The 24962-nt window shown below is 51.8% G+C and overlaps 1 protein-coding gene across 1 annotated transcript; it reads left to right on the forward strand.

Moving 5' to 3' along the window:
* Positions 1–46: 46 nt before the first annotated feature.
* On the forward strand, positions 47–24613 carry PTPA (protein phosphatase 2 phosphatase activator). Its single transcript, XM_054646333.2, has 10 exons — positions 47–213; positions 2234–2334; positions 3500–3586; positions 8437–8562; positions 9270–9387; positions 10859–10958; positions 11820–11944; positions 12426–12526; positions 16977–17084; positions 22018–24613. Exons 1-10 carry the CDS (start codon positions 189–191, stop codon positions 22090–22092), a joined length of 966 nt encoding a protein of 321 aa, XP_054502308.1. The 5' UTR covers positions 47–188; the 3' UTR covers positions 22093–24613.
* The last annotated feature ends 349 nt before the right edge of the window (positions 24614–24962 follow it).

The raw sequence follows: 24962 nt of genomic DNA on the forward strand, positions 1-24962 counted from the left end.
AGAGAGGGCCGCGCCCTACACAAACATGGCAGCGTGAGCACGACGGTGGCCGGCAGGGGCCGCTCCGCCGTGTGACAGCCCCGGGAACGACAGGGCCGGGCGGCGTGCCCTGCTCAAAGATGGCCGCCGGCGGCTTCGGCGTGCGCGGAGGTGGGAGGTGAGGGGCGGCCGGGCCGGGCTGCGGGAAGATGGCAGAGAGCGAGCGGCGGGCAGGTGAGCAGCGGCCGGGGGGCTCTGGGAACCAGCGGGCTGTGGGCTGCGCTCGGGACCTCTCAGGGTCGTGCTCGGGGCCGGGGAGCGCCGGTACAGGGCCCCACGCTCCGGGGGTGCCGGGCCGAGGGCGCCGGGCCCGGCTTGCGGGGGGCGGTGGCAGCAATGCCTGGCCCGGGGAGGGGGAGGAAAGGGGCGATTTTCTGAGGATGTGAAGGACTTGGGGCCCCGAGTCTTGGAACCACCCCAGGGCGAGGTTGGTGGTCGGGACTGAGGTTCTGGATCGGGGATCCCTGTGACCCCCAGCCCGGATTTGTGGCTGGTTCTCTTTAACTCCCGCTCCTCACACCGTGACACGAGCCTGAAAGTGCCTCCTCTGTCCAAGCTGCTGCTCGTCATAAAGCTGACCCGCCGTGCTCCGTCATACCAGGCTTGGACTCCTATCTACTCATCCCAGAATACTGTAACCCCTGCAGCCCTCACTGTTTCCTTCCTTGAGTATTCCTGGTCTCCTCACCAAGAGGAATTGCACAAAGTGTGGGTCGGAAGCAATGATGGCTGAGAAACAAACACAAAGAGAGGAAAGGAGTTCTGTTAATGGCAAACACGCAGATCAGGACAGTGCCCTGGGATTTATGTGTCACCTGTACTGATGGACACATCAGTGTTTGCCTTTTGAGTTCACTTCTTGGGAGTTTTTCATTGTTTTCATGTTATAAACTTAAAAACAGAGCTCCATTGCTGTGGTGCCAGTCACTATGAATTTTCAGAAGAGAGACACATGTGTCTTTAATTTAAATTCATCACATATTGTTCCTCTCATCCTCCTACCTGGGAGTTTTGCTGTAACTTCTGCAGGAATGAACCGAACATTGCAACGTTCAGGGCAGGAGATGAGGCTGAATTTGTTCTGTGCATGGGGAATGTGAAAGGCAGAGAGAGAAGTTAAATGGTTGTCAAAGGTTGTATGACAAATCTACAGTGGACTCTGGGTAGTTCCTGGGACTTTGGATCCCTTTTAATCTGATCTTGCTGCTAGAGAGCATTGTGGAAAAGGCTGCTGATGGTTCTGGATGGTGTTTTCTATCTAAATGCAGTTGATGATATTTTAAGGAGTTGGAGTTTGGTGGTGTTTGTTAGGGAGACAGTGCCTGAACTGGCTGGGTTGAGGACAGCAGTTGCTGGAGTGTGTCAGGGCAGCTGGTGCTGCATAAATACCTGCAGATTTTCTGGGTTTGAAAAGGTGAACTGAATGACTCTGACAGAATTCATAAATTGACATTAGTAGCCAGGTTCTTTGACAGTGCTCTCTGCACTGCCTCTTCCTATTAAAAGTTGCACTTAAATGAGCATAATACAAATTACTTTAAATCTCTTGGAACTTTTCTGGTTCTGCAGGTTGGGCCCTGGGTTCAGATGCTGGGGAAAAGATCCCCTTTGATTCATTAGCAGCTCACATTTGCATTAAATATTGCATCCTAGGCTCTGAGAGGGCTTTGAAATCAAACAATCTTCACAGCTTCCACCTGGAAGAGGCTGTGTCCCATCATCCCCCAAGTCCTGGACTAGAGCTGTGGCTCTGGGCTGCCTTTATTGCACTGCTCCAGCTTGTCCATGCAGGAATTATCCTTTCTAGAGGAATGAAGGTCAGGCTTAACACTTAAAAACAAGGCAGAGTTAGTTTGTAGGAGAGCTCAGTGCTTCAGCATGACCTGAGGCTTGGCTGCACTAGACAGAAATAATTAAACTGGCTGGATGTTGCTTTTATCTCCTGCACTAGTCTCTCTGTCTGAATGGGAAATGCATCTTTAACAATGAAAACAGACATAATGCTTCTGTCTGAAGGCTTGCAGTGTCCTTAGGAGGATGTTGATGAGGAGGACTTGGTGAGATTACAGCCCAGCTGGGACGGATTTGTGTGCTTTATATCTCCTGAGAAATAAAGCTCATTTCTAAGTGAGAAAAATACAGGATTTCTCCTTCCCCAGTGTCTCTGTTTTATCTCTTTTTTTGCATCTCCCAGGCACCTCTGAGGAGGTGGCTCCTCCTGTCCAGCAATGCTTCATGGTCCCCAAAAAGGAGATAAATGTGGTTTCTGACATGGCCAAGTGGAAACGATCTCAGGTATGGCTCTGGGGACAGGGAATACTGGGAAATGCTGCTGATCTTTTGGTGGCAGCCAGGTCTGGTCTGGGAACAACCAGGAACTAAAGGAGGCTTGGGCAGAGAATGGGCAATAATGGAATTTGTGTTTTAAAGAGGAAGAGTTGGTGTTTGTTTGTAGGAAAATTACTTGGCAGTAATGATTACTGCTTCCTCCCAACAAGCTGGATGAGAAGCTGGTGACTGTTTCATCCTTCCTGGCCTCTGCTTTTTAACCAAACTGGATTTACCCAGCCCTGTTTGAGCTCACCTTAAACATGCTGCCTGGCCTTGGTAGCACCAGCCTGGGTTGGTTCCTTCCCACTGTGCTGTTCTGGAAAGGACTCTAGACCTGAGCCCTTCAATTTCCTGGATAATTTTTGTTTACAGCTTGTGTGGAGCTGGTGGAACAAGCAGGTTCTCTCCTCTCTGCCTTTGAGGGATTGGGGTGTTGGCCCAGACTTGTCCCACCTCTTAGGAGCAAATTCTTGCTTGATGACTGATGAGAGATGTCTTGAGGGAAGCTGAGGTTATAGCCAGGTGTCAAACAAACCTCTGGGTGCAGCTTCCAATTTCAGTCTCCTGGGTTTAAGGACTTGCTCCTGGTCAGGATTTTGAGGCAGGGAGGGAGAAGTGGCAATGTGCTGCTGCAGAGCTGCACTGGAGGTGGTGCTTCCAAAGCAGCAAATCTAAAGAGAGGAGGAGTGAGGAGCCTGGGCTGTCTCCCACTTCCCTTTTGTGAGCACAGGGGAAGAGTCCGAGGTGGAAAGGGAAGGCAAAGTACAGGACTGGGAGGAGCAGTGCAGAGCACCATGCCTGGGCACAGCTGAGACTCTGCAGAACTGAGGGGTTTGAATTTGACCTGATGGGAGCTGAGGGAATGATTTTGGGGTCAGTGTGAGCATTTTTAGGATTCTCCTTTCTGTAATTTTCGCAGCGATGCAATTGCCACCTGCCTCCTTCTTCTGGGGCTGCCAAAAAGAGCAGTAATTTCACAGCAAGCCCTGCAGCCCCGGGTGTCTCCAAGGAAGCTCTGTTGTGTGTTGGGAGAGGTTCCCTTGGGGTGTAGGATGCTCCTGTGCTGTGCTTTGTGCTCTGACAGACCCTGGGCTCTCCCTAAAGCTCTGCCCTCTTGGTGTTTTCACAGGCATATGCAGACTACATGGGCTTCATCCTCACTCTGAATGAAGGTGTCAGGGGCAAGAAGCTGACCTGTGAATACAAAATTTCAGAGGTAGGACAAGAGTTTGGATCCCCTTGTTACTTCTTTCCTGCCTTTTTTCACCTTCTTTTTTTTGGCTTTACAGTGAGTATTTCCTGGGTGAGGAGTGAATCAGTAATTTATCTGGGAGCCAAGGGAGATTGAATGTGGTTGGGAATGCAAATGTCAGGGTGCCATCCTTCCCTCAGGATGCAGAGACTCTGGATGTGCTTGGTGGATGGGAAATTGAGCAAGTGGGCAGAGGCAGAAGTGATGCTTTGAAGATGTGATATTCTCTCCTGGTTGCAGGCAAAAGGCTGGGATATCTCTGCCATTCCTGTTCTCCCAAGTGGTTTTTCTGTACAAAAATCCATGGGCAAAAACTTCTTCTCAAACCACTTCTCTCCCTGTCCCTTCTCATTGCCCAGACTGTTTTAATTGCACCCATCTCCTCAGCCCAGGCTGTAGCTGAGTTGTGCAAGCTCTGGTTGGACAGCTGTGCCCTCAAGGTGTGTCACCAGCTGCACCTGCCTTGCCCAGGGTCCTGCTAAAGGTCCTGGGGCCTGCAGAGCTCACAGGGCTGCTGGCTTGGGCTGGGAGATTTCAGCTGGGCTGGGAGGTGGCAGAATCTCCCCTTGAAAGGTGTTGAGCAGAAAGCACCTGGTTTTCCCTTTGCATGAAAGTGGCTGTCACTTGTCCCTGCCTGCTGCCAGAGCCAATTTTAATGGCTGTTCACCTTCTCAGGGCGCAGTGGAGCCAGAGGGAAAGGGCAGGCACCCTCAGTGGTGTCACTGCTGCCCTGAGGGCTCTCTGGGTGCTGCCAATCCACAGAGCACACATTGGCCACCAGCTTTGCTTCCTTGTTGCACGCTGAATCCCCTTCCCTCGGTCTGTGCTGCAATGAGGAGATTCTTGGATACATTTTTACTGATCAGGGCTGTGCAAGAAAGCTGAGAGTGATCTATAAAGATCTAGGCAAAATGGGGGCAGACTGGGCCCTGTGTTTATAGCTTCATTCTGGTGTGGGAAGGCAGCTGATGGTGGTGTTTAATCCAGTCTTCATGTTTGAAGTACTGTGTTGAGTCCAGCCTTCCCTTCCAGGAGCCAGTGTGAATGAGAAACTCCCCTGTAGTTCATGGAGGGGATCAGGGATAATGAGTCTCTCCCTAACAGGCTTTGTGCCCCTCTTTTGTTCCTTCAATTAAGTAGAAACTGCTATCAAATGCTGCTCTTGCTTTCTGCTGTTTGCATTTCACCTTTGAGTTTTGTCTTTGTCATGATCTAGCTTGTTCCCAACCATTCACAGAGCACTTCTAGGGAAACAAAGCATTAAAAATGAACAAAACAAAGGAGGGGGGGAACCCAACCCTCTTCACAAGCCCTTTGAGCTGTCAGGAAAAGCTGTACCAGTGCTGTGTCTGCAGAAGAGCCCTCTTGGAGTGAATGTTTTCCATCCATGGTCCCAGTCCAAGTAACAAACAAGAGACACAATCCCAGCTGCTTGGGAAGTGGCAGGGAACAAATCTCATTCCCTGCACACTGAGGAGAGCAGAAGCCTGAGACTTGAGGCACAGGTGGAGCATCCCCAGGGTTGTCTTGTTGATGAGGTTGCTTGTTCACACAGGCTCCTTTGTAGATCAAACTGCTTATCTGTGCTTTTAAAGGCTCAGCCCCTCGTGGCCTCTTCTTGCATCTCTGCTCAGCTTTCTTCTCTTTTGCTGTACCTGCTACCAATGTGCTTTTGTGCCATCCCATCTTCGTCCCTGATCAAATGCCAGGGACACCTTCCTTTGGCAAATGACCTCCTGAAATCCTTCCTGCTGAATGCATATCCACTCTGTGACTTACTGGTATTGCTTTGCCATGGAATAAAAAATGGAAGTATGGTGTGCTGTGCTTTGAAAGAGGCAGCTTAGTGGTTTCCAAAGAGTGTGTGTCAATATCAACCTTTCTGCTGGATCCTGTGGGGGCTGAGCCCCCTTGGAGACTTGCTGAGCTTGCTCTGCTCCTACTGACACATTGTGTGGAGCTGTCCAGGGTTTGCTGCAGGCATCTGACAGGCACTGATAGCAGACTCTGGCACAGACACTGTGTCTGGCACAAGGCTGTGTGAGTGATAGGCTGTGACCTGCCTTCCCCTCCTGGAGGGAGTGCTTTCCACGTGGGGATCCATCAGCAACTTGCTGGGGCTGCAGCCTGTAGCAGTGCCTTGGATCAGAGGTGCAGTGCTGTGAGGAGGATGAGGTTAATTTTTGCCATGCAAGGAGCAGATCTTCCTGTCAAACAGCCCAATGCACTGGGGGAAACTGGTCGGTCTTGTGGCTTGCTCTGCTTCCAGGAAGGAAGTGGGGGAAGCAGCAAAGGCTCTGATTTTATCAGCTCCCCATTCTGACAGGGCCTGAGGAGCCCAGAGGGGGAGAGTTGGTCGCCACAGGCAGCTTTGGCTGCCGTGATGCCTCCTCAGCACCTCTGTCTGCCTGGCCCCTGCTCTTGAGAGCTGCTGACAGGTCTGTGCTCTGTAGGAAGCCCTGTGGTTTGCCTTTGGGACCGGTGGCAGACTCAGGGTCAAGGAGATGCAAAATCAGCACAACGAGAAGAGCAAGGAGAGCAGGGGGGAGGCTGCCCTTGCTTTGATCACTGAAAAGGTAAAGCAAAAATAGAGCTTAAAAACCCAGCCAGGCAAAACAGGCTGCAGTGGTGCTGATGGCTGTGTCCCCATAAGCTCCTTTCTCCCCCACAGGGGTCAGCCCTGGATGTACAGGCTTCCTCTGCTGGACAATGGGAAGCTGCTTCTTTTAGTTACCCCCTTTTCAAAGGGCCCTGAGCCCAAAATGAGCCACAGCTCTTTAATTATTTATTGATGTGGCTGAGCCAGCAGCTGGGTCCTGCTCTCCCGTGTTCAGTGGAGCTGGGCTTTTAATCCCTTTAAAGGCAGTGAGTGGGGAAGGGGAGGTTGGGCTCTCTGCTCCCCAGGGAAGGAGCTGGTCCATGCCAGCCATTTATCCAGGCAGCACCGAGTGCTCGTGGAGAGGGTTTGAAATACGGTGGCTGCTCATAATGAGCTGCTGGTGCCGGCGGATAAATCACCATCACGATTTAATTATTTAATGCAACCCAGTGCTGGGGATGCTGTTGCTTAATTGGAGGGGAATGCAATAGCCAGGAAGGAGTAGGACTGAGTCCAAACGTGGCCCAGTGCAATGGGAATGTGTTTGATTCCTACAGTGTTTCGGGAGCAGGGAGCTGATGCAGAGGGGGCTTTGGTCCTCATGTATGTGGGGCACTGGTCTCTTAGTGCCTCCAGGGCCACCCAGAGCTTTAGGCTGTCTTGTCCCTTTTTTTGTGTTCTCAGTGTGTTCAGGTCTTGTCCTGGTCTCTGGTCTGGCTCAGTGGCCAAATGTTGAGGTCCTGGTGTGGGAGGATCCCACCATGTCCTTGGGGTGGCACCTCAGGAGTCACTGTCTGGGGAGGGCTGTGTCTGACCCTTCCCCCCAGGAGTGACCTGCAGCTGGTTCAGTGGCAGCACAGCTCTGCCATGCCTGGCTCTGCCCACCCCCTCTGAGTGGCACTTCAAGGGCTGGAAACTTGCTGGGCTCTGCTGTTTCCTTGTCCTCCCGACAGCAGTGTGAAGAATTGAACCACAACCCAGGAGACCAGCCAGCTTCACACGGTCGATGCCTCCAGCAAAGTCAAAGCCGCCGCCGCTCCTGCTGTCCTCTTTGTCCCCTTGAAGGAGGAATCCCCTCTCGAGACAGAGGAGCCTACATTGCCCGGGGCCTGGCCAGCTGCTGTGGCGGCTGATGGCTCTCCAGCTGCTTGGAGTCAGGCAGGGAGAATCCCAGAGCCTCTGGCAGGCTTGACCAGTTGTCAGCAGAGCCTCCTGAAACTGTCTGGAGCTGCTAAAAGTGCTGCCTGTGGTGTTGCCTCTTGGTATAAGGGGGTGTAGCTGTTCTCCAGCCATTTGGGCCAGGCAGGGAGATGGTGTGCATTGGCCAGCTCTGGTCTGACAGCACAACTGGAGACATTGTGCTGTGCCATCTGCTGCCCCTCTTTTCCTTCCACATGGGTCCCTCACTTCCAGCACTGGGTGTGAGAAACATGGCTGTGGTCTTGCTGTTGTTGCTGTCTTCCCATCAGCTTTGTGTTTAAATTGAGACATTTCTCTGAGAGTTTCTCATTCCTGTTGTAATGGGAGCACTGGTGGGCTAACCAGGCTGCCTCTTCCCCTGGGTAGGTTGTATTTTGCCACATGCAGTGGGTGTCCCTGGGCTGGAGCTGCCTGGTGGTCTGGCTGGTAGGAGTTTGAGGCAACAGGAATTGTGCTGAGAAGGGTGACTTGCTGTACAAATATGCCGTGGTTTAACAGCATCAACTGCTAATCCTGGCTCCTTAGAGACATTTCAGGACAATTATTAGAGCCTTGAGAAGGGCCTTCAAATCATATGATCAGCCAGTGGTGAGGATGCATAGCACTGATATGTGCTGTTTTTTATCCTATGGGGAATGCAGGACCCTTAAGATGTTGAGCCTGAGTTGTTGTGCTGAAGGTCCCTTCCCTGCCTCTCAGTCCTGTGAGGACTGTTCTGCAGCTCTTCTCCAAGAGATTTTGCAGCACAGTGCTGTTACAGCTCATGGAAGACTGTGTGGGTGACTGAGGAGTCAGCCTCAGGCTGGGCTTTGTACTGGACTGCTCTCCTGCAGGGAAAAATGGTTTTTCTGTCCCCTCTGTATTTTGAGGAGGATTGGTGCAGCCCATTTCCACATGCCTCTCTTGGGAACCATGGTGTGGGCTTTAATGACTCCCATCAAGGGGAGAGATGTCAGAGCCTGAGGACTGCTCTGTTTTATGTCCCTGTGACCCCTCACCCTCTTGCTCTCTGTAGCCCATTGAAAAGCTGGTGGCTCTGCTGAACACCCTCGACAGATGGATCGATGAAACCCCGCCAGTGGATCAACCTTCTCGCTTTGGGAACAAAGCCTTCAGGACCTGGTACGCCAAACTAGACCAGGTGAGCATGTCTGTGCTGTGTAGTGTCACCTGCAGCTCCCACAGAAGGGCAGTGTGCCCAGCAGGGGTGAGAGGATGGCTCTATCACTGTGTGGCAGCCAAGCAGCTCACAGAGGAATTGCTCAGATAAGCCTTGAAGGATCCACCCCTTGATACACATCACTTACCATAGACTTTTCCTCTTGTGAGAGCATATGGGCCATGTTGGCTGGGTCTCCAAGTTCTGGGTGAGTCACAAGGGCTGTCCAAGCCCAAGGAATTTGTAATTTGCTTTGTAATTGCCCACAAAATGAGAGAAAGATCAGGGAAAACTGCTCAAATTCCTTCAGCTCAGAGCACTTGCCCTGCACCAGGTTCTGGAGGTGGCACAGCCCCTGTCCCAGCAGCAGTGGCCTTGCAGCTGCTCTGCTGCTCCAGTGGTGCTTTTGTCCTGGAGATGGCTCAGTGGGTAACTGGTTCAATGTACTTGGGTGATGAGGCTTTTCTGTCCTACAGGATGTGTGTGGCCTGAATAGGTCTCAGAACAAGCTCTCCCTGACTTGTTCCATCTCTGGAGATGACTCCTCCAACAGGAGAATTTGCTCCTCTCTCATGCTACCTCCAGGCATTGTAGAGCACCGCTGCAGCCCTCATGCTGTGAGGGGTGCCTTGTTCCTGGGAACTGTGACAAATCTGTGCTCACCCAGGGGAGTCTTTTGTGTCTTTCAGGAGGCAGAAAAGTTGGTGTCAGCAGTGATTCCCAAGCATTTGGCTGATGCTGCCCCAGAAGTGGCTGTGTACCTGAAGGAATCCGTGGGGAACTCCACCCGCATTGACTATGGCACAGGTACCTAGGCTTGCACCCTGGCCAGGGCTGGGTTTGTCAGGAAGGGACCTTTGGAGTTGGGTGCTGTATTTATTTAAATACATCATTACTACTATTTTTAGGGCCAGCTTGAACTGAACATCTTCTTTTTAGGGCCCCCTCACCCCTCTGCCCTGTGTGGGCTGTGACTGAGAGCTGGGGCTGGGAGCTGTGCTAGAGCTGTGACATCCTTTCACATCTCATCCAAGGAGATGGGAACCAAGCTGTTCTGGGATGAGCTGTAGGACATGCATCACTGCATGCAGCAGTCCTGCAGCAGACAGTTTAAAGGGATAAAATATACTAGCTTGAATTGGAACTAGAGTGAGAGCCATGTTCATGTTCAGCAGGAGGTGTCCCTAGAGGGACATCATAATGGTCTGATGGTCCCTAGAAGGGAATTGCTGCTTACAGAGGGACTTTGAAATCTGAAGTTAGAAGCAGATGAGGAGATAGTGAATTGCAGGTGAAGTAACCACACAGGCTTCAGTGAGAACTAAATTCAGAATTGTCTGCATGCTCTGCTCCTCTCTGGAGGATAGCTGTGTCCTCACCAAAGGGCAGGAGAGCAGGATGAGTGCAAGGAAACATGGCTTTGGACTTGGGCAGGGAGAGGAAGAGGAGGCTGTGGGTAAAGGCTGAAGGATTGGAGGCTGTGCAGTGCTGGCTGCGGCTCACTGGCACCAGGGGGAGATGTTGTCCTTGGAAAGGCTGGATGGGGTTTGGTCAGCTCAGAGAAGGAAATTCAACCTCTCCTCCCATCCCGTGTGTCCCAAGCCAGGGGCCCATGTCCCAGCTCACAGTGTCCAGACCATGGGTGCATTTTGTTCCTACACTGGGAGCTGCACCTGTCCATAGTGTGGAACTGCCCATCTTGTACTCTCCCTTCTTCCCTGGTCCTTCCCACTAAAAGACATTTCTGGGTTTGCTGCTTGTTTCTTTTCCTTGCTGTTAGCTGGAGGGCCAAGCTGCAGAGGCTTAGCCTGAGATCCCAGTACCTTCTGGGACAGACTGTTCCTGGCAGTGTCGTGGGATCTGCATCCTTCCAACACTGGGATATTTTTGTAGCAGCAGGAAATCTGTTTGCTTGCAGATGTGAGGTTCTGTTGCATCCCCCAAGCAGATGACTCTGCAGTGCTCCACTTCCCTTGCTCTGCCAAGCTCCTGGGAAAGTCCCTGCCTTGCTCCCAGCATGCCCAGTTGGAGCTGTTTTCCCTTAAGAGCTTCTTTTCTCTAAGTTAATGATCACCTTATAAATGTCTTGAAGGTATAATTCGGATAGGTGCTGCAGGGGGACGAAATATTGTCAGCTCCTGGCATTTACAGTGACAACAGGGTTGAGAGGGGACTGTGAGTGCTGTGATTGCTGAAGAGCTGTTGTGGTGCCCACAGAAAGGTTGTCCTGGAGGCCAGAGACACCTGTGTCATGTCTCTTCTTGTCTTTTAACTCCAGGGCACGAAGCTGCATTTGCAGCCTTTCTCTGCTGCCTCTGCAAAATTGGTGTGCTCAGAGTGGATGACCAGATGGCCATTGTCTTCAAAGTGTTTAACAGGTGAGGTAATGGGAGGAGAAGGGCTGGAGTATTGGGCTGTTTGGGGGGAAGGGTAGAATGGGAAAGCTGAAGATAATTTTAGACAAAATTAGGAGCAGATGTACATTTTAATGAACTGTACACTGACCCATTATAACTGTCTCAAAAAGAGGTGATGGCCCCTTGTCTTCAGAGGCAGAGTGTCCTTCTGGAAAGTTACTTTAGTGGAGCACAAGTTACTGAACTCTGTGGGTGAGGCTCTGTGCTTTGTGATAGACAGGAATATCTGATCAGAGGATCTAACATCTCTTCAGGCATCAAAAATAAAAAATCTATGCAACTGGCAGGCCTCCACTGCTCCTCTAGATGTGTTTCCAGCTCAGAGGTAGAGTTGGTAGTGATGAAACTGGTGGAATGGGTGTCTGGAGTCCAGAGATCTAATCCCAGCTGTATCACTGTTTGGTGGCATGGAAACAATTTCCTTCTATAGTATTTCCAGCTTTAATTTTCCACCTGAAAAGTGGAAGTAGTGATTGCTGTAAGGTAGAAAACTCTGCGCTCTTTTGGAAGTTGGTGAAGGGATGTGAAGTGTCAATGTTTTCAAATAACAGTGGAGATGAGGAAGGATCTGCACAATCATAACTTTGCAGATAAAACAAACCCCTGCCACTGGATTTCTCTGTGCATTTGGTGTTAGGTACCATCAGGCTGCATTCTATGGCAAAAGAGCTGAATATATATTCTGTGAACTGTGCTGTGTGTGGGGGTCCTGCTTACAAGTGATAAATTGTGTCCTTTGCCCAACTGGTTTTTCTTGTCCTCACAAAAGTCAAAGACAGGAGAAGGCCTTGCCTTAACCCTTCCTGTTCTCTTTGGTCTCAGGTACCTGGAAGTGATGCGAAAACTGCAGAAAACCTACAGGATGGAACCTGCTGGCAGCCAGGGCGTGTGGGGCTTGGATGACTTCCAATTCCTGCCTTTCATATGGGGCAGTTCCCAGCTGATAGGTACTAATAGAAATCTTCTTGTGTCCTGGGTTACCCTCTGCCTCATTTGTCTAGGTTGTAATGATGGGACTTGGGGCTGACTTTTAAATTCAAATATGTCAGATTTGTGTATAATACAGAAGGAGAGTTTGGGGCTTGGATTTTTTTTTTACCTCAGCTTTCCAAATAAAGCTGGTTGGGAGGTGGAAAGCTTCCTTGTGTAGTACTTCAGTCTTTATTGCAATGACTGCAGTGAAGCTTTTTAAAAGGAGAATCTTGGTTTTGGTGCTAAAAAATGCAATTTCTGCTTTGTGGAGTTTTGTCCCTGCAGAGGCACTGGGGTGGGAGATGAGATAAAAGGGAGCAACTCTGTGCTGCCTTTTAAAGAGCTCTGATGGGAGGGTTGTGCTTCTGGGTGAGAGGCAGCACACCACCTGGTTGAACTTGGTCTCAGGGGGGATTACCATACGGGTTACTTCCTGTTGTCTCTTACTTTTTTTAGACCATCCAAGCCTGGAGCCTCGGCACTTTGTTGATGAGAAGGTGGTAAATGAAAACCATAAGGACTTCATGTTCCTGGAGTGCATCCTCTTCATTACAGAGGTGAGGAATGGAAGGTTTGTCCCACAGGGACATTCTCTTGACATTAGATACTTGGCTCTGGCAGAGTTTTTTTCTTCCTCCTTTGCCTGTTTGTTTGCTCTCATGGAACTGTGCAGATGAACCATTGTTGCATGGCAGAGGTGTTCTCCTTGAATGAGCTGAGACAGGGATGTTGAGAAGAAAGTGTAATTAAGCTGGATGGGCTGTGGATTGTAGTTGAAGGGAGCTGTAACAAGTGCAAACAACTTTGGATCATCACTTGGATCAGTCAGTGGGAGCTTATATGGAGAAGACTGGTTCCTGTAGATACACTAGGAAGATGAAGGGGGAGCTGCAAAATGACTGGGCTTGCCAAGACAGCCTCCCTTCCCTGCAACTCTTGGGTGCTGCCTGGCAGCTCTGGGCCTCCCCTTGCTTAGGGCAGGTTCCCAAACCTCTGTGCTGCTGTTTCCTCCAGATTCTACTAAAAGAGTTGCCCATGAAATGCATCTTATTTGCAGCTGACCTAGAGCAGAGGTGGTGCTGAGACTCCCCAGCTGGCAGCACTTTCAGGACTGTTTTTGCTCAGGCACTGCAGGGCCCTTTGGAGAGGGGTGGGTGATGCTCAGCTCGTTGGCAGCCCTGGGCTGTTTCTCAGTGAGGGAGCTCATGGCTTGCTGCCTGCAGCATCAGTGCAGGATTTGGCTGTGTTTCTCCCAGTTCCCTCACTGCACAGTCTGGACAGGGAGAGCGAGAGCTACCCACTCTGTTGTGGTGAGGGATTTCTTGTCTCTGGCAGGAGGAAGTTGATGGGATTAATTTGGAAGGACAGAGTGCAGTTCTTCCTTTTGTTCTGTTCACTTTCCCCCTTCCTCGCCTCTCTTAATTTAGTGATTAGATGGGAAGGGAGGTTACAGACTATGAACTTAGCCTTTCATGTAGGAAATCTTTATAGGAGCCTTTGGCCCAAACCCCAGGAGGTGCTGTGTCAAGTCCTGCTAAATCTGGTAGGGTTTGTTGGTACTCAGCACCTCACAGGGTTTAACCCTGAATGCCAAGATAAATCATACTGTGGGTAATAAAGAGGTGCTGGTGGAAGAGATCAAGATGAGGACAGGAAACCAGGAGCCAAGATGGTCAAAGATTTATTTTAGTTTAGGCCTCTGTGATATCCAGACAGTGCACTGACCTGTTAAAAAACATACATCTCTTGAAATGTGTGTAGAAGATTCTGCAGTGCCCAGCTGACAGGTGATGTTTAAAATACCCAGCACAGTCCTGCTGCTTCAGGTCACTCTTGCTTCTGCCTGCAGAAAGTCAGCTTTTTAGTAGGCTTTTCAAATAAGAGATTTGAGCTCCTTTTCTGCACGTTTGTTGTGAATCATGGAATTCAGTGTTTCTTCCGAGATCCCCAGTGCCACCTGGTGGCAAGGAGCCCTCTTGGCCCTCCTGCCGCGAGCTGAAGGGGACGGCAGCAACCTGCATCACCAAATCCATAGAATATTCAGTGCATCTCCGTGCGGGTTACTGCTTCATTTTTATGAAGATTTTCCTTTTAAATCTTGGGTTTTTTGCCTCCCAAGCGCCCGGGAAGGCCGTGACTGCCACTAGGGGGGGCGAGGCAGCCTCAGTGCCCTCCAAATGCTTTCTCTCCAAAATCAACAACAAAACAAAATAGCAGGGGAAAAAAGATAGAAGGGATTAAAGACTTTAATAAATGAACGATATTATTTTCTTCTGAGCTTGTCATCTGGAAACAGCTCTCCTTTAAAGGTGTTAAACATGTAACAAACACCACAGCAGTTCCCATAGTGGGCCTTGCCGACATGAGAGCAGGTTTTGTTTCCGACTACAACTGAGGAAGGTTGTTTTCTGTCAACTGAGAGAATATTCTCTTGAGCAGATACTGTTCTCAGCCCCCAGGTGATCTTTCAGGAATATGAATATACGCTGTTGTGGTGTTTGCCAGGTGTGTGTTTAAACCTCAGGCTTTTCAAGCAGTAGCAAGATGATGTCCAGGCTGAACCCACCATGGCTTCCTCCTTAGAGGAGTGCCCAGGCACAGCACTGAATTTTGCATGAGCTGACCTGATGTTGGGAAATCTACAGGGTGGGTTTGGACCTGAACATATGGTTCTGGAACAGGGTGAGGTTTGCAGAGCTGGCTGGGACTTGAGCTGTTCCCCTGCTGCTGCCTTTGCCTGCCAAAGGGGTGTGTGCGGTACCTGAAAGTGTGAGGATGAGGAGGGTTTGGGAGCATCCCTCTGGTGCCTGCCACACAGGGGCTGTAGAGGACAGTGATGTAGGGCTGTGGGTGTGCAGAGGAGGGGAGCTGGGTACAACCCAGCTGTTGTGGGGGATCAGTGCACTTGCCCAGATGCTCCTCTGAGCGCTCAGGGCAGGCAGCAGGAATTTCAGCTTCAATCTGGCTTCTAAATTTGGGAAGGGAGGGCTCGGGTTTCTGCTGGAAGGGAAGGAGCTGACAGGAAAGCACGGCCTCAGCCGTCCCCCTCCCCCCTGCACTGACAGAGGAACCATTTACAAAAGGCCGATTCTCTTGGGAACCGAGAGGCAGGAACGCCACGTCTGTGAGTAATTTCCTGCTCAATATGGCTGCTCTGACTCACTCCATTCCCCTGGGGTCACTGCGGGACTGCAGCGCGCTCGCCGCCTCTCGCTCTCCCCCCAGCTCTCCCTCTTCGCCCTTTGTGGCTGGAAGGAGATGATTTTTTTTTTGTTGTTCCCCTTCTCTTCCCTCTTATTTTTTCCCGCCCCAGCTTGAAACCATAGCCAAGCCATCCCTTGCTGGATGTCTGGATGAGGAGGGCCACAGTGGGCATGAGCTGGGACTGGCCAGCTGTGCCTGCCTCCTTCACTCTCTGCCTTGGGAAGGGGAGAAGAGCACAGTGATGGTGGCTGATGCCAGCTGTGCCCCTGTGGAGGGCGGTGACACCGGGGGAAGGAAGGTTTGGAGTCAAAGCCCAGGCAGCCAAACCTCCTGTGTGGGGAGGGGAGGCTCTGATGGCTCAGAGCTCCCTGGCAGCCGCTGCTTTGGGTGCCCACCGGTGCCAAATCCTGGCGCTGGGTAACGCCGTGCTTTGTGTGTGTGCACGTTGCATCTCGTGCCCACGAGGGAAGCGTGTGGCAGAGGGGACAGGGAGCAGCTCAGCTGTCATCCCCCAGCTCACAGGAACCTCCAAGGGGAAGTGGAGATGCACCCCTGCTCTCCCAGCACCAGGCAGAGCTGCAGACCCACTTCCCCTGCTGCTCCAGCCCCACGGCCAGCGGGTTTGGAGCACATCACCCTTCAAACAGTGAGGTTTTTGGGTCCTCCCACCCTCTCCCTCTCTTTCTTTCTTTCTTTCTTTCTTTCTCTGCTGCAGGCTGGTGTCACACAGGCATTGCAGAAAGGCAGCAGCATTTTCCCGAAGCACATTGATTGGCCCTGCTTGCTTTTTTAGTGAGCAGAGAGGTTGTTTTGGAGGCGCTTTTCCCACCCTCTCTCCAGGCCTGTGCATGCATGGAGGGAAGGGGTTAGTTGTTCGAGCCCCAGGTCGGGAATGAGAGTCCAAGAGATTCCTCTCTCCCCACGCTCCTCTTTAGCGTGAGCTTCGGCCTTGTGGTTTCTGATGTCATGGGAACTTCGCTCAGTCAGAGTGGCTGTGTTGTATTTCTTTCTCTCCCTGAGGGTCTGTTTTTGTTCATGGAGGAGGAGAGACAACCACCCAGGGAATCTACATGCAACTGCCCCTGATTGCAGCTTCCCTCCTGCCCTCCCTCCTCCAAACCCCTCGCCCTGGGAGGAGAAACAGCGGAGTATAAAAAAAAAGGAAAAAAAATGTAAAGCATCTGCTGCAAGCCAGCAGCTCACAGCTCTGGAGCTAGTTTGGAGAGCATGTCCCCTCTGCTCCTGCTTCCTCCAGAGCCCTCCTCAGCTAGAGGCAGGTGTGGAGTGAGCTGTGGACACAGAGCTGCTGCCAACCTGCACTGCCCTCTGTATTCAGGGAAGGCAGCGATGGCTGTCGCTGCTGCTTGTTGTTGATCTGAATGGGGAATGAGTCATTTTCTTGGAAAGCCCAGCAGTGCTGCACTGGGAGGTTTCTGGGTAGAATAGGAACAACGTTGAGCCAAACTCTACTGGGGGGAAGAACGGGACTTATGTGGGGCTTTTTTAATACAGTCATTAAAAGGGAGGTGTGCAGAAGGAGGTCTGATTAGGAAAGCGTGGCAGGAAAAGGCTTAATTTTGTCAGGGAAGGAGGGGAGCTGGATTGCCACGGCTTCATGTGATGTGGCCACAGCGGGAGGGAGCAGGGAGGGAGGGAGGGAAGACGCAGTGAGGTGGCTGCTGCGTGGGTCACTGGGCTTGGTGGGAATGTTTGCTTGGAGAGAGTGTGAGCATGAGTCACTGCTGGTGCACGAGCTTCCTGGCTGGCCCAGCTCCCTCAGCCCTGTGCTTGGGTCTCTTTCAGATGAAGACAGGCCCTTTTGCTGAGCACTCCAACCAGCTCTGGAACATCAGCGCCGTGCCCTCCTGGTCCAAGGTCAACCAGGGCCTCATCCGCATGTACAAGGCAGAGGTGAGTGCTGTGGGCAGGGGGAGGCTGCTCAGCCACACACCTGCTCTCCCACAGCACCCTGGGTCAGCTCCTGTGCTGCTCCAGGTGTGGGGACCCCATCACAGCCATTTGTTACTCCTTGTTGACTGTGGCTTGGGAGCCCTTGGCCCTTCAGGTGCTGCTGGCTTGAAGGAATCTTCTGCCTCGTGTTTGCCCCAAAACCAATCCCAAAGTGGCCATTCCTTGCAAACATGACTTTTGCCTTGTCTTGTCTTACCATAGAGCAAGTGCAGATCTCCAAATATGGGCCAGTGTCTTGACCCACTTGTTCTTCTGGTCCACCATTTTACCAGCTAGAGGAGACTTAGTTTAAATTACCATCCCATGTTTCAAGAGCCCCAGAGCAGGCTGAATGCTCCCTAATGATTTACCTTTCTCAAAGCCCCATCCATGCCATGTGCCAGCCCAGTGAGACCACAGCCACCTCTCTGGTTTGGCCATCCTCCGCCCACCAACTCTGCTGGCATTGCCCCAGGCTTTCCTGGTGAACCCTGACCTGCAGAACTGGGCAGTTTTGGCTCTCCCTTATCTTCCTTCCTGCTCAAGCTAACCCTGGGCTTGAGGAAGTAGGACAGGAACCTCTGGAGGGAATGGTGTTGGCTCTGCAGGACTCACTGGCTGCACTAAAGCGCTGTTGGAGCAGGGATGGTGGAACTCCCTGCCGGCACCGGCTGGGCGGGGACTGGTGGAAGAATTAATCCCACACCCTGCAGTGCTGCTGGTGTCAGCCATGCTCCTGTGGGGAGCTGGGACAAGCTCCCGTTGCTGGGACACAGAGCTGTGCTCAGGCCCAGCGCAGCAAGGGGTTAACTGTGCCTGAGGGCCGCTCCCTCCCCCAGCCCTTCCTCTGCACTGCACATCCTGTGTTTAGGTTCCAGGCCACATACCTCTCTAATCTGTGAGGTGTCACTCCCAGGCCCGCTGGCTCCTTCCGCCCCCAGCTCAGTTTTCCTCCCAGCCTCCAAAGAGGAGAAGTGGGGCTGGGGGCCGACCCCCTGGCCTGGCTGCTCCTGGGAGGGGTGCCCCGGGCTGCTCCTTGGAGAGGGGGCTGTCCCCGGGCTGCAGCTCCAACACGGGCTGGAGACACTGCCTGCTGGAAAACCCTGAGCTGGAGGCTAAGCTGTGAGAGCTGAAGGGGAGACCACAGCACCGTGAGTGCCTTTAAAGGGAAACATGAGTGTCCTAAGACTTAGAGCTTCAATGTGGTCTGCTGCTGCCTCAACAGCCTTGCTGTAGTCCTTCCTTTCCTTTGGATCAGTTCTTTCATAAGCTGGGTGCTCCCCTGGCATCCCACATTCCCTGGGATGTTCATGTGCTCCTGCCTGGTACCCCACATGCCCCATGCCATGGTTGCTCCCACCTGTACAGGGCTTGGCAGTGATGAGCCCACAGTGCAGTGCACACATGCACTGATGTCTTGGGGCCAGCGTGTGCTGGCAGATCTACCTGTCCCCTGGCTGGAGAGAACAATGGGATTCTCTAGAGACTGGGAGATTCTTCTTTGTTCACCCAAGACATGGTCTTTCCTGAAGGCCTTAGTCTGTTTTGAGTAGCAGGTGACTTGGAGTGTGAAAATGCTGGATCCAGTACTGCTAGGTTTCTAGAAATATCTGAGATGTAGCTGTGTCAAGGGGAGAATGCAAAAACTGCTAGGAAGGGTAATGGTACTAATTTAGGCTAAAGTGTAAAAATGTTGAGTCAACCAAAGAGCTTTAAATTTAGGTTTTTTCCTCAGATAATGTTTATAGGTCTTAAAGGACTAATCCTAAAAACATGATCCTTGTGCAATGTTGTCCTCTCTTGCCATGCCATGGAAGTTGTGTTCACCTGGATAGGCAGAGGAGAGGGGGCACTTCTGCTCAGGGGTCCTCAGTTTTCTTTACAATAGATATATCTTTAGATATAATCTGTTCTGGGGAGTTACCTACCCTGATGCTGGCTTAGCCAGTTCCTGCCTGGCTTGGGAGCTGACGGGGTGTGGATGTGGACAGGGCAGCATGGCTGGACAGAGCTTTCAGTTATGGTGTGCCTGGGCCTGCAGGTTACACCAACATTTGCAACTGGAGGATCTCTTAGACTGATTTTCTGGAAGTGACACAAGGTTGGGAGTCACTTAACCTTCATCCTTTGCAAACTGAATGTGTCTGGCTGTCTCAGGCCAGGCACAAAGTCACTGCTGGAGGCCTTGTCTCTTTTCTGCTGGCTCCTGGTGTATTTCTGCTCTCTGTGTAGCCTTCACCAGTGCAGTCTCTCTGCAATTGGCCACTGCCAGCATTAGCAGAAGAGAAGTCAGCAGCACCCCTCAAGTGCTGACATGGGTCTTTGTCCAGCTCTGTGTGGCAGAGCCTGGGATGTGTGATGGCCAAGAGAAGGAAGATTTGGGGTTGTGGTGTTGTTTTGTCCAACTGGCAAAGTGAGAGCAAGATTTCAAGTTTTATTTGTTTTCCCCTCCCTTCTCCCTGCCCCTCTGATCACCCATTGCAATTAGATCAGGTGAAATCAGACACTCAGCTGGAGGCTCCAGCTCTGTAACACACCTGGGGTGCCTGAGAAGCGCTGGGTGCTGGATGGTGCTGGCCAGGACTGGGACTGAGTGGGGGCAGCAGCAGAGGAGGAAACAGACCAGGAGAAATCCCACTTGGTGGGAGTGGGGCAGCCCCCAGACCTAGCTCATCTAAAAAGCACTCCAAAGGCTTTATCTCTTCTCTGTCTCCTCTATGGGATGGCTTTAAACAGCTGGCAGAAAGCTGAGGTGTGTCTGTGTGTCCAGGAGCTGTGGTCTGGATCCAGGCACTCCAGGGCAGATGAGCAGTAGACTGAAGACAATGTGTCTTCAACTCTGTGTGTTTATGAAATCCCAAATGGGTCTATTTATAATATAATGGGTGAAGATGTGTTTGCTTGAAAGTCCATGGGCTTTTCATATTCTCTCCATCAAAGGCAAGTGAAGAAGTTGACAGAATAGAGTGTGGTTAAAGCAGCAGCCTTGATGTTTTTCCCCTGAGCCTGCTTTTGAGTCTCCTGACCTTTCCTTCTCTGCAGTCAGTCAGGAAATACTTTCCATTGTAACTAATCTAGTCCCAGTTCCATCTTTAAAGGTTGGACTTGGTGCATGAATCTACTCCCCAGTTGAGTCCCAAGCAGACCTTCAGTGGGATCAAGATGGTGGAAAGAAGAAATGAGCCTGAAATTGGGCAGGGTACAGTTGAGTTGGGTACAGTTTCATCCACAGCTGATGCAAGGAAGGCCCTGGTGCTCTGTACAGCTGATAATTCAGTAAACTTGTGCTAGTCCTTCTGAATAGAGGAGGAGAAATTTCTTGCTTGTCTCCTCTTCTCCTCTTAAGCTGGTGGTGTGTTACATGGAATGGATACCCCTTCTTCCCACTGGTGGTAAAGTCTCTTCATCTGGAGCCCAAACCAGTCTGGTCTTCATGGGACTCCTTGGAGCTAATTGGGCTGACATTTTGAGCTGTCAGCATCTCCAGTGTTTGTTTCTCTCTGCTCTCCCCTCATGCCCGTGTTACCCAGCCCTGCTTCCTCTGAGAGTTTGTCTTAAGTGGTTGTGTGGAGAGACAGCAGCAGCTCTGAGCATTAGGAAGCTTTGAAGGTGACATGGCCTGATGCTCACAGGACTTACTTCTCCTTGCCAAGGAGATTTGTGGTTTTCTGCCTAGCTCTTATTCCCCAGGAGTGGATACAGCCATGCTGTACTTTCACCACCTCCAAACTTGTTTGGCTCCAGTGTGCTGGTGCTTGGAACCAGTTGCCTGACCTCTGGCTCCAAAGGGATTACTGTAGGCCTGGGCTTCTGGGCACTAATCTGCCTGCTTGCCCATGATGACAGCACAAGGGCAGGGTGCCTGTGCCTGAGTCCTGCCTTGAGGTGAGAGCTGTCTGCAGCACACAGCTTCCTCTCCAGCCCCAGAGTATGCCCTGCTGCAGCAAGTCCAGTTGGGCCCCATGGAGAGCACAAGACTCCTTCCTATGGAGAGTTGTAACCACATCATGGCTGAACACACACTGCTGAGTTCTGTGTGATGGAGTGGAGCCTGCTCTGTGCCCTCCATGAGGTTTGGGCAGTCTGAGTCTGCAGTGATTCAAAAACAAGAGCTCTGAGTGGCTCTGCCAGACAAGTGCTGGCAAACTCTGGCGTTGTTGACCGCAGTCCATGACCTTCCTGCTGTTGGCTGGTGAGTGGAAGGGGCTGTGCCCTTGCAGCCCTGCTCACCCTACACAGAGCTCTGGTGTAGCTGCAGGAAGCTCCTCTGAGCTAATCTGCTTTGTAGTGGATCTGTGTGACTGACCTGTGATCCATTACTCTTCAATGGGAGGTGGGAATTTCAGGGGTGAGGGGTTGTTAGAAATAGGATCATATCTTAAACTATGGCTGCAAAATCACTGGTGCTTGTCCATCAAAGACCTGAGAGTCTGGAATGCAGTTTGGGCAGTGCCTTGCAGCTGCAGAATGGTGCCTCAAACCCAGAGTGTTGGCACTGGCCTGGAGGGGAGAGTCTCTCTGCCCCAGGGGATTCTGCAGTTCTCCGTGTTTGTAGGGTGAAACTCTTCAAAGACATCAGCTTGAGCAAGGAGAGTGGTGAGGGAGAAAGCTGCTGACATAGACATGCTGCTTCTGCTCATGCTCCAGGCCTCCCCATACTGAATTTCAGTGAGAAAAAAGACTCTGGCTGAAGGGAAGGGGATGGGATTATGAAGTGCTACTGGCCTGAGAAGCCTGACTGGAATGTGTGGGGGAAAACATGGGGCTGATCCTCTGCCTTTGTCTGAGCTGAGTGGCCCCGAAGCCTGACCCTGCGGGCAGGATGTGGCTCAGGCTGTGTGTGTAAGGTGGAAATGTCTCCTGAATTCACCTCTCTTTATCTCTCCTCCTGCAGTGCCTGGAGAAGTTTCCTGTGATCCAGCACTTTAAGTTTGGCAGCCTGCTCCCCATCCAGCCTGTGACATCTTAAGGAGACTGCAGGAGGAGCCGAGGCAGCGGAGGCACAGCACGGCGCTCTTCCTCCTCCCCTCACCCCTCCTCACCACCCAGCCCATCCATTCCTGCACATCCTCATCGGCAACCACAGATCCAAAGCACAGGGATGGGACCTGGAGCAGCTCCTCCTGCACGTCCTCACCCTGGGGACATCTCGCCAGCGGCCGAGCCGGGGCCGCGCTGCTCCGCTGTGCCTCGTCCCTGCTGGGAATGGGGATGGGTTTGAGCAGAAAAGGCCTTCTGCTTGGCTTCCCAAGAGAAAGGGGTGTGGAGGGGAGGAAGGCACGTGTGTATGTGTTGGGCAGTGCTAACTGCAATTTCCCTTTTGAATTTCATTGGAGTTTCCTGTTGCTGTTTGCTTTGGGAAACGGCTGCGCGGGGTGAGGTGTGAGCCTGTGCGTGTCTGTATCAGCCAGCTCTGCCTGCACTGGAGGTCTGAACTGGGAAAAGGGAGTTGTAGGGAGTGTCTGTGGGTTGTGGAAGCCCAGAGTACCATCTCTCCCTTTTTCTGGGTAAGGAGAGCACCCTCCCTCCACCTCTTCTGCAAGAGGGTCTTCCTTTCTCACTGGCACCTCTTCTCTTGGGTGAAGCTAGGAACCTTCTGGGCTGTGGGCATCTGAGCTGGCTTTGGAGCTGGAGACAAGGTCCCTGGAGGGACCCAGCTCTGTGGGAACAGCTATGCAAAGACACTGCTCAGGCCCCCTCTGAACTGGCACAAGCCCTGACACATTCACACACATCCATAACTGGGTCCAACCTGCCCTCTGCAATCCCCTGCTTTGCTGCTCTGGGGCTGGGCTGGCCTCAGTGGCACAAGGTGACTGTGGTTGCTCCTGCTTGGTCATAAATTGTAGTGACACCCCCATGGCAAAGGGATTTCCCCACGAAGCAGCAGGATCCCCAGCTCTTTGAGGGGGACATCCCTGGAGCACAGGCAGCATGAGGGGACAGCATGCAGCTTCTCATGCATTCATATACTCGTGCTGGAAACAAAAACATAAGTAGCCCAGGACAGCAGGTTATACCTGGAGAAAGCTCTTTCCCTTTGTCCTTCCCTGCTGGTGTTGCTGTGCTGGACCTCAGGCAGGGAAACCACACTTGCAGTGCCACCAGCAGCAGTGTATTGAAGACAGGTGGTGTGGATCACACCAGCAGCATCACTGGAGGGCAGAAAGGGCTGGTGCTGTTTTTGAGATGAGCTGTCTGTCCACAGGTCATGACCAAGCTGGTGCACAGCTTTGCAGCTGCAGTGGGGTTGTTTCTTCTTGGGGTTCCAGGCTGGATGTGGCAGGGACAGAGGTCTGGATTGGTGTTTGCTGGGAATCAGGAGCAGCAGGAATTCTTCCTCTGGCATTCCTGCAGACCATGAAGAGGCTGCCCCCAGCCAGGCTGCTCAGCTTTTGCTGCTGCGCTGCTTTGCTGCTGGGGTGGGAGGAGGAAACATGGTTGTGATTTTTTTCTTTTTTATTATTATTTTTTCATTATTTTTAACAGACCTACTCACTCCCTCTTGTAAAGGCTTTTGCAGGCACTCAGGGGAAGGAGAGTAAAAAAACAGTCTAAGTTAAGAGGTGGTGAAATGTCCACAGAGCTGAAGCAGAGCTTTCTGGCACTGTTGCTGTCCTGTCTGCTCCTGGCTTGGCCCTGGGCAGCGGGTGGGGGACAAGGAGCTTTTGACCTGCCTGAAACAACTATAAACTTCTGTTTTAAATGAAAATGGAAGACTGGGGTTAAGTCTTGTTTTACTGCTAAATGGGATGTGTTTTGTCTTTGCTTTTCAAATGGATCCACTCCTGGAATGTTGCTGGAGATCTGTGTGCTTGCTGGGACTTGAGTCCATCTTCAGTGGAGCAGCCTGTGCCTGGAGCAGACTCATGGTGTCTCCACCTGTGTCCCCTCACGTTGCTGTGTCTTTTGGCAGGTGTCCCCATACTTTAAATAACTGTGCAGCATCTGGCCAGCAATGGCTGAGCAAAAGCCCCTGGTTTTCTCTATCTGCCTGAGGGTCAGGAAAACATCTCTTCAGGTTGTCCTGTGGAAATGAGGCTTCCATGCAAAAGGATGGGTGGAAATTTTGACATGGATACATGGGAGGGACTCCAGGAATGTGGAATACAGCACCAAAAAAGGGTGGAGAGGTGCTTCCTTCCCCTGCAGCTGCAGCATTGCTCCCTGGGACAGTGTCCCTGGGCTTGGGACCTGCGGAGGCGGTGGGAGGAGGCTCACGCACAGCTTTGTGTTTGTTGTTCACCCGAGTCTGCACATCTGTCCTGCTGGGGATTTTGGGATGTCAAGCAGCTAATTCTCGTTTGAGTCCTCTCAGCCCGCTTGGGATGTGCCCCTGTCACGTGGCAGCCACTTGCTTTGCCTCCCTTCTGCTCCCAGTGACTCCCCCACGGGCTCAGCTCCTCTGCCCCAGGGCTGCTCCGTGTCCGAAGCAGCACTTGCCACCTCCCCCTGTGTTGTAGGTTTAATTAAAGTTTCTGTGTTTTGCACTGGTGACTGTGTTGGTCTCTCTCAGACTGGGTTTGCTCCTGCTTTGGGAGCAGAGCCAGTGAAGCCAATGGCTGGAGCCTTCAGCACAGGGAAGAGGCCCTGTGGAGGCACTTGCCATGTCGGTGGTTGACCTCGTGCTTGCACTAAAATTGATTCTTTATTTAACTGCATGATCAAGTACATCTGGTCTGTCTTTGTGTCCTTCCAAGGTGTCTTTCTGTTGTATTGTGTGGTTTATTTATTAACTTTTTTGCTGTGTCCACCCCCCATCCCATCTGACGTTTGGCAGGTAGGTGATGCCTATCTGATCCCAGGCCAGCAAATCTCTTGAAGATCAGAGACTCTTAT

This window comes from Agelaius phoeniceus, chromosome 21 (genome assembly GCF_051311805.1).
Source record: "Agelaius phoeniceus isolate bAgePho1 chromosome 21, bAgePho1.hap1, whole genome shotgun sequence".
In the NCBI taxonomy this organism is placed as follows: Eukaryota; Metazoa; Chordata; class Aves; order Passeriformes; family Icteridae; genus Agelaius; species Agelaius phoeniceus.

Bases quoted from the DNA above. Each gene is read 5' to 3' on its own strand.
- PTPA (XM_054646333.2), top strand. From the start codon at position 189: ATGGCAGAGAGCGAGCGGCGGGCAG. The intron at 214-2,233 runs GTGAGCAGCGGC...TGCATCTCCCAG, and splicing joins AGAGAGCGAGCGGCGGGCAG to GCACCTCTGAGGAGGTGGCT. The intron at 3,587-8,436 runs GTAGGACAAGAG...TGCTCTCTGTAG, and splicing joins GTGAATACAAAATTTCAGAG to CCCATTGAAAAGCTGGTGGC.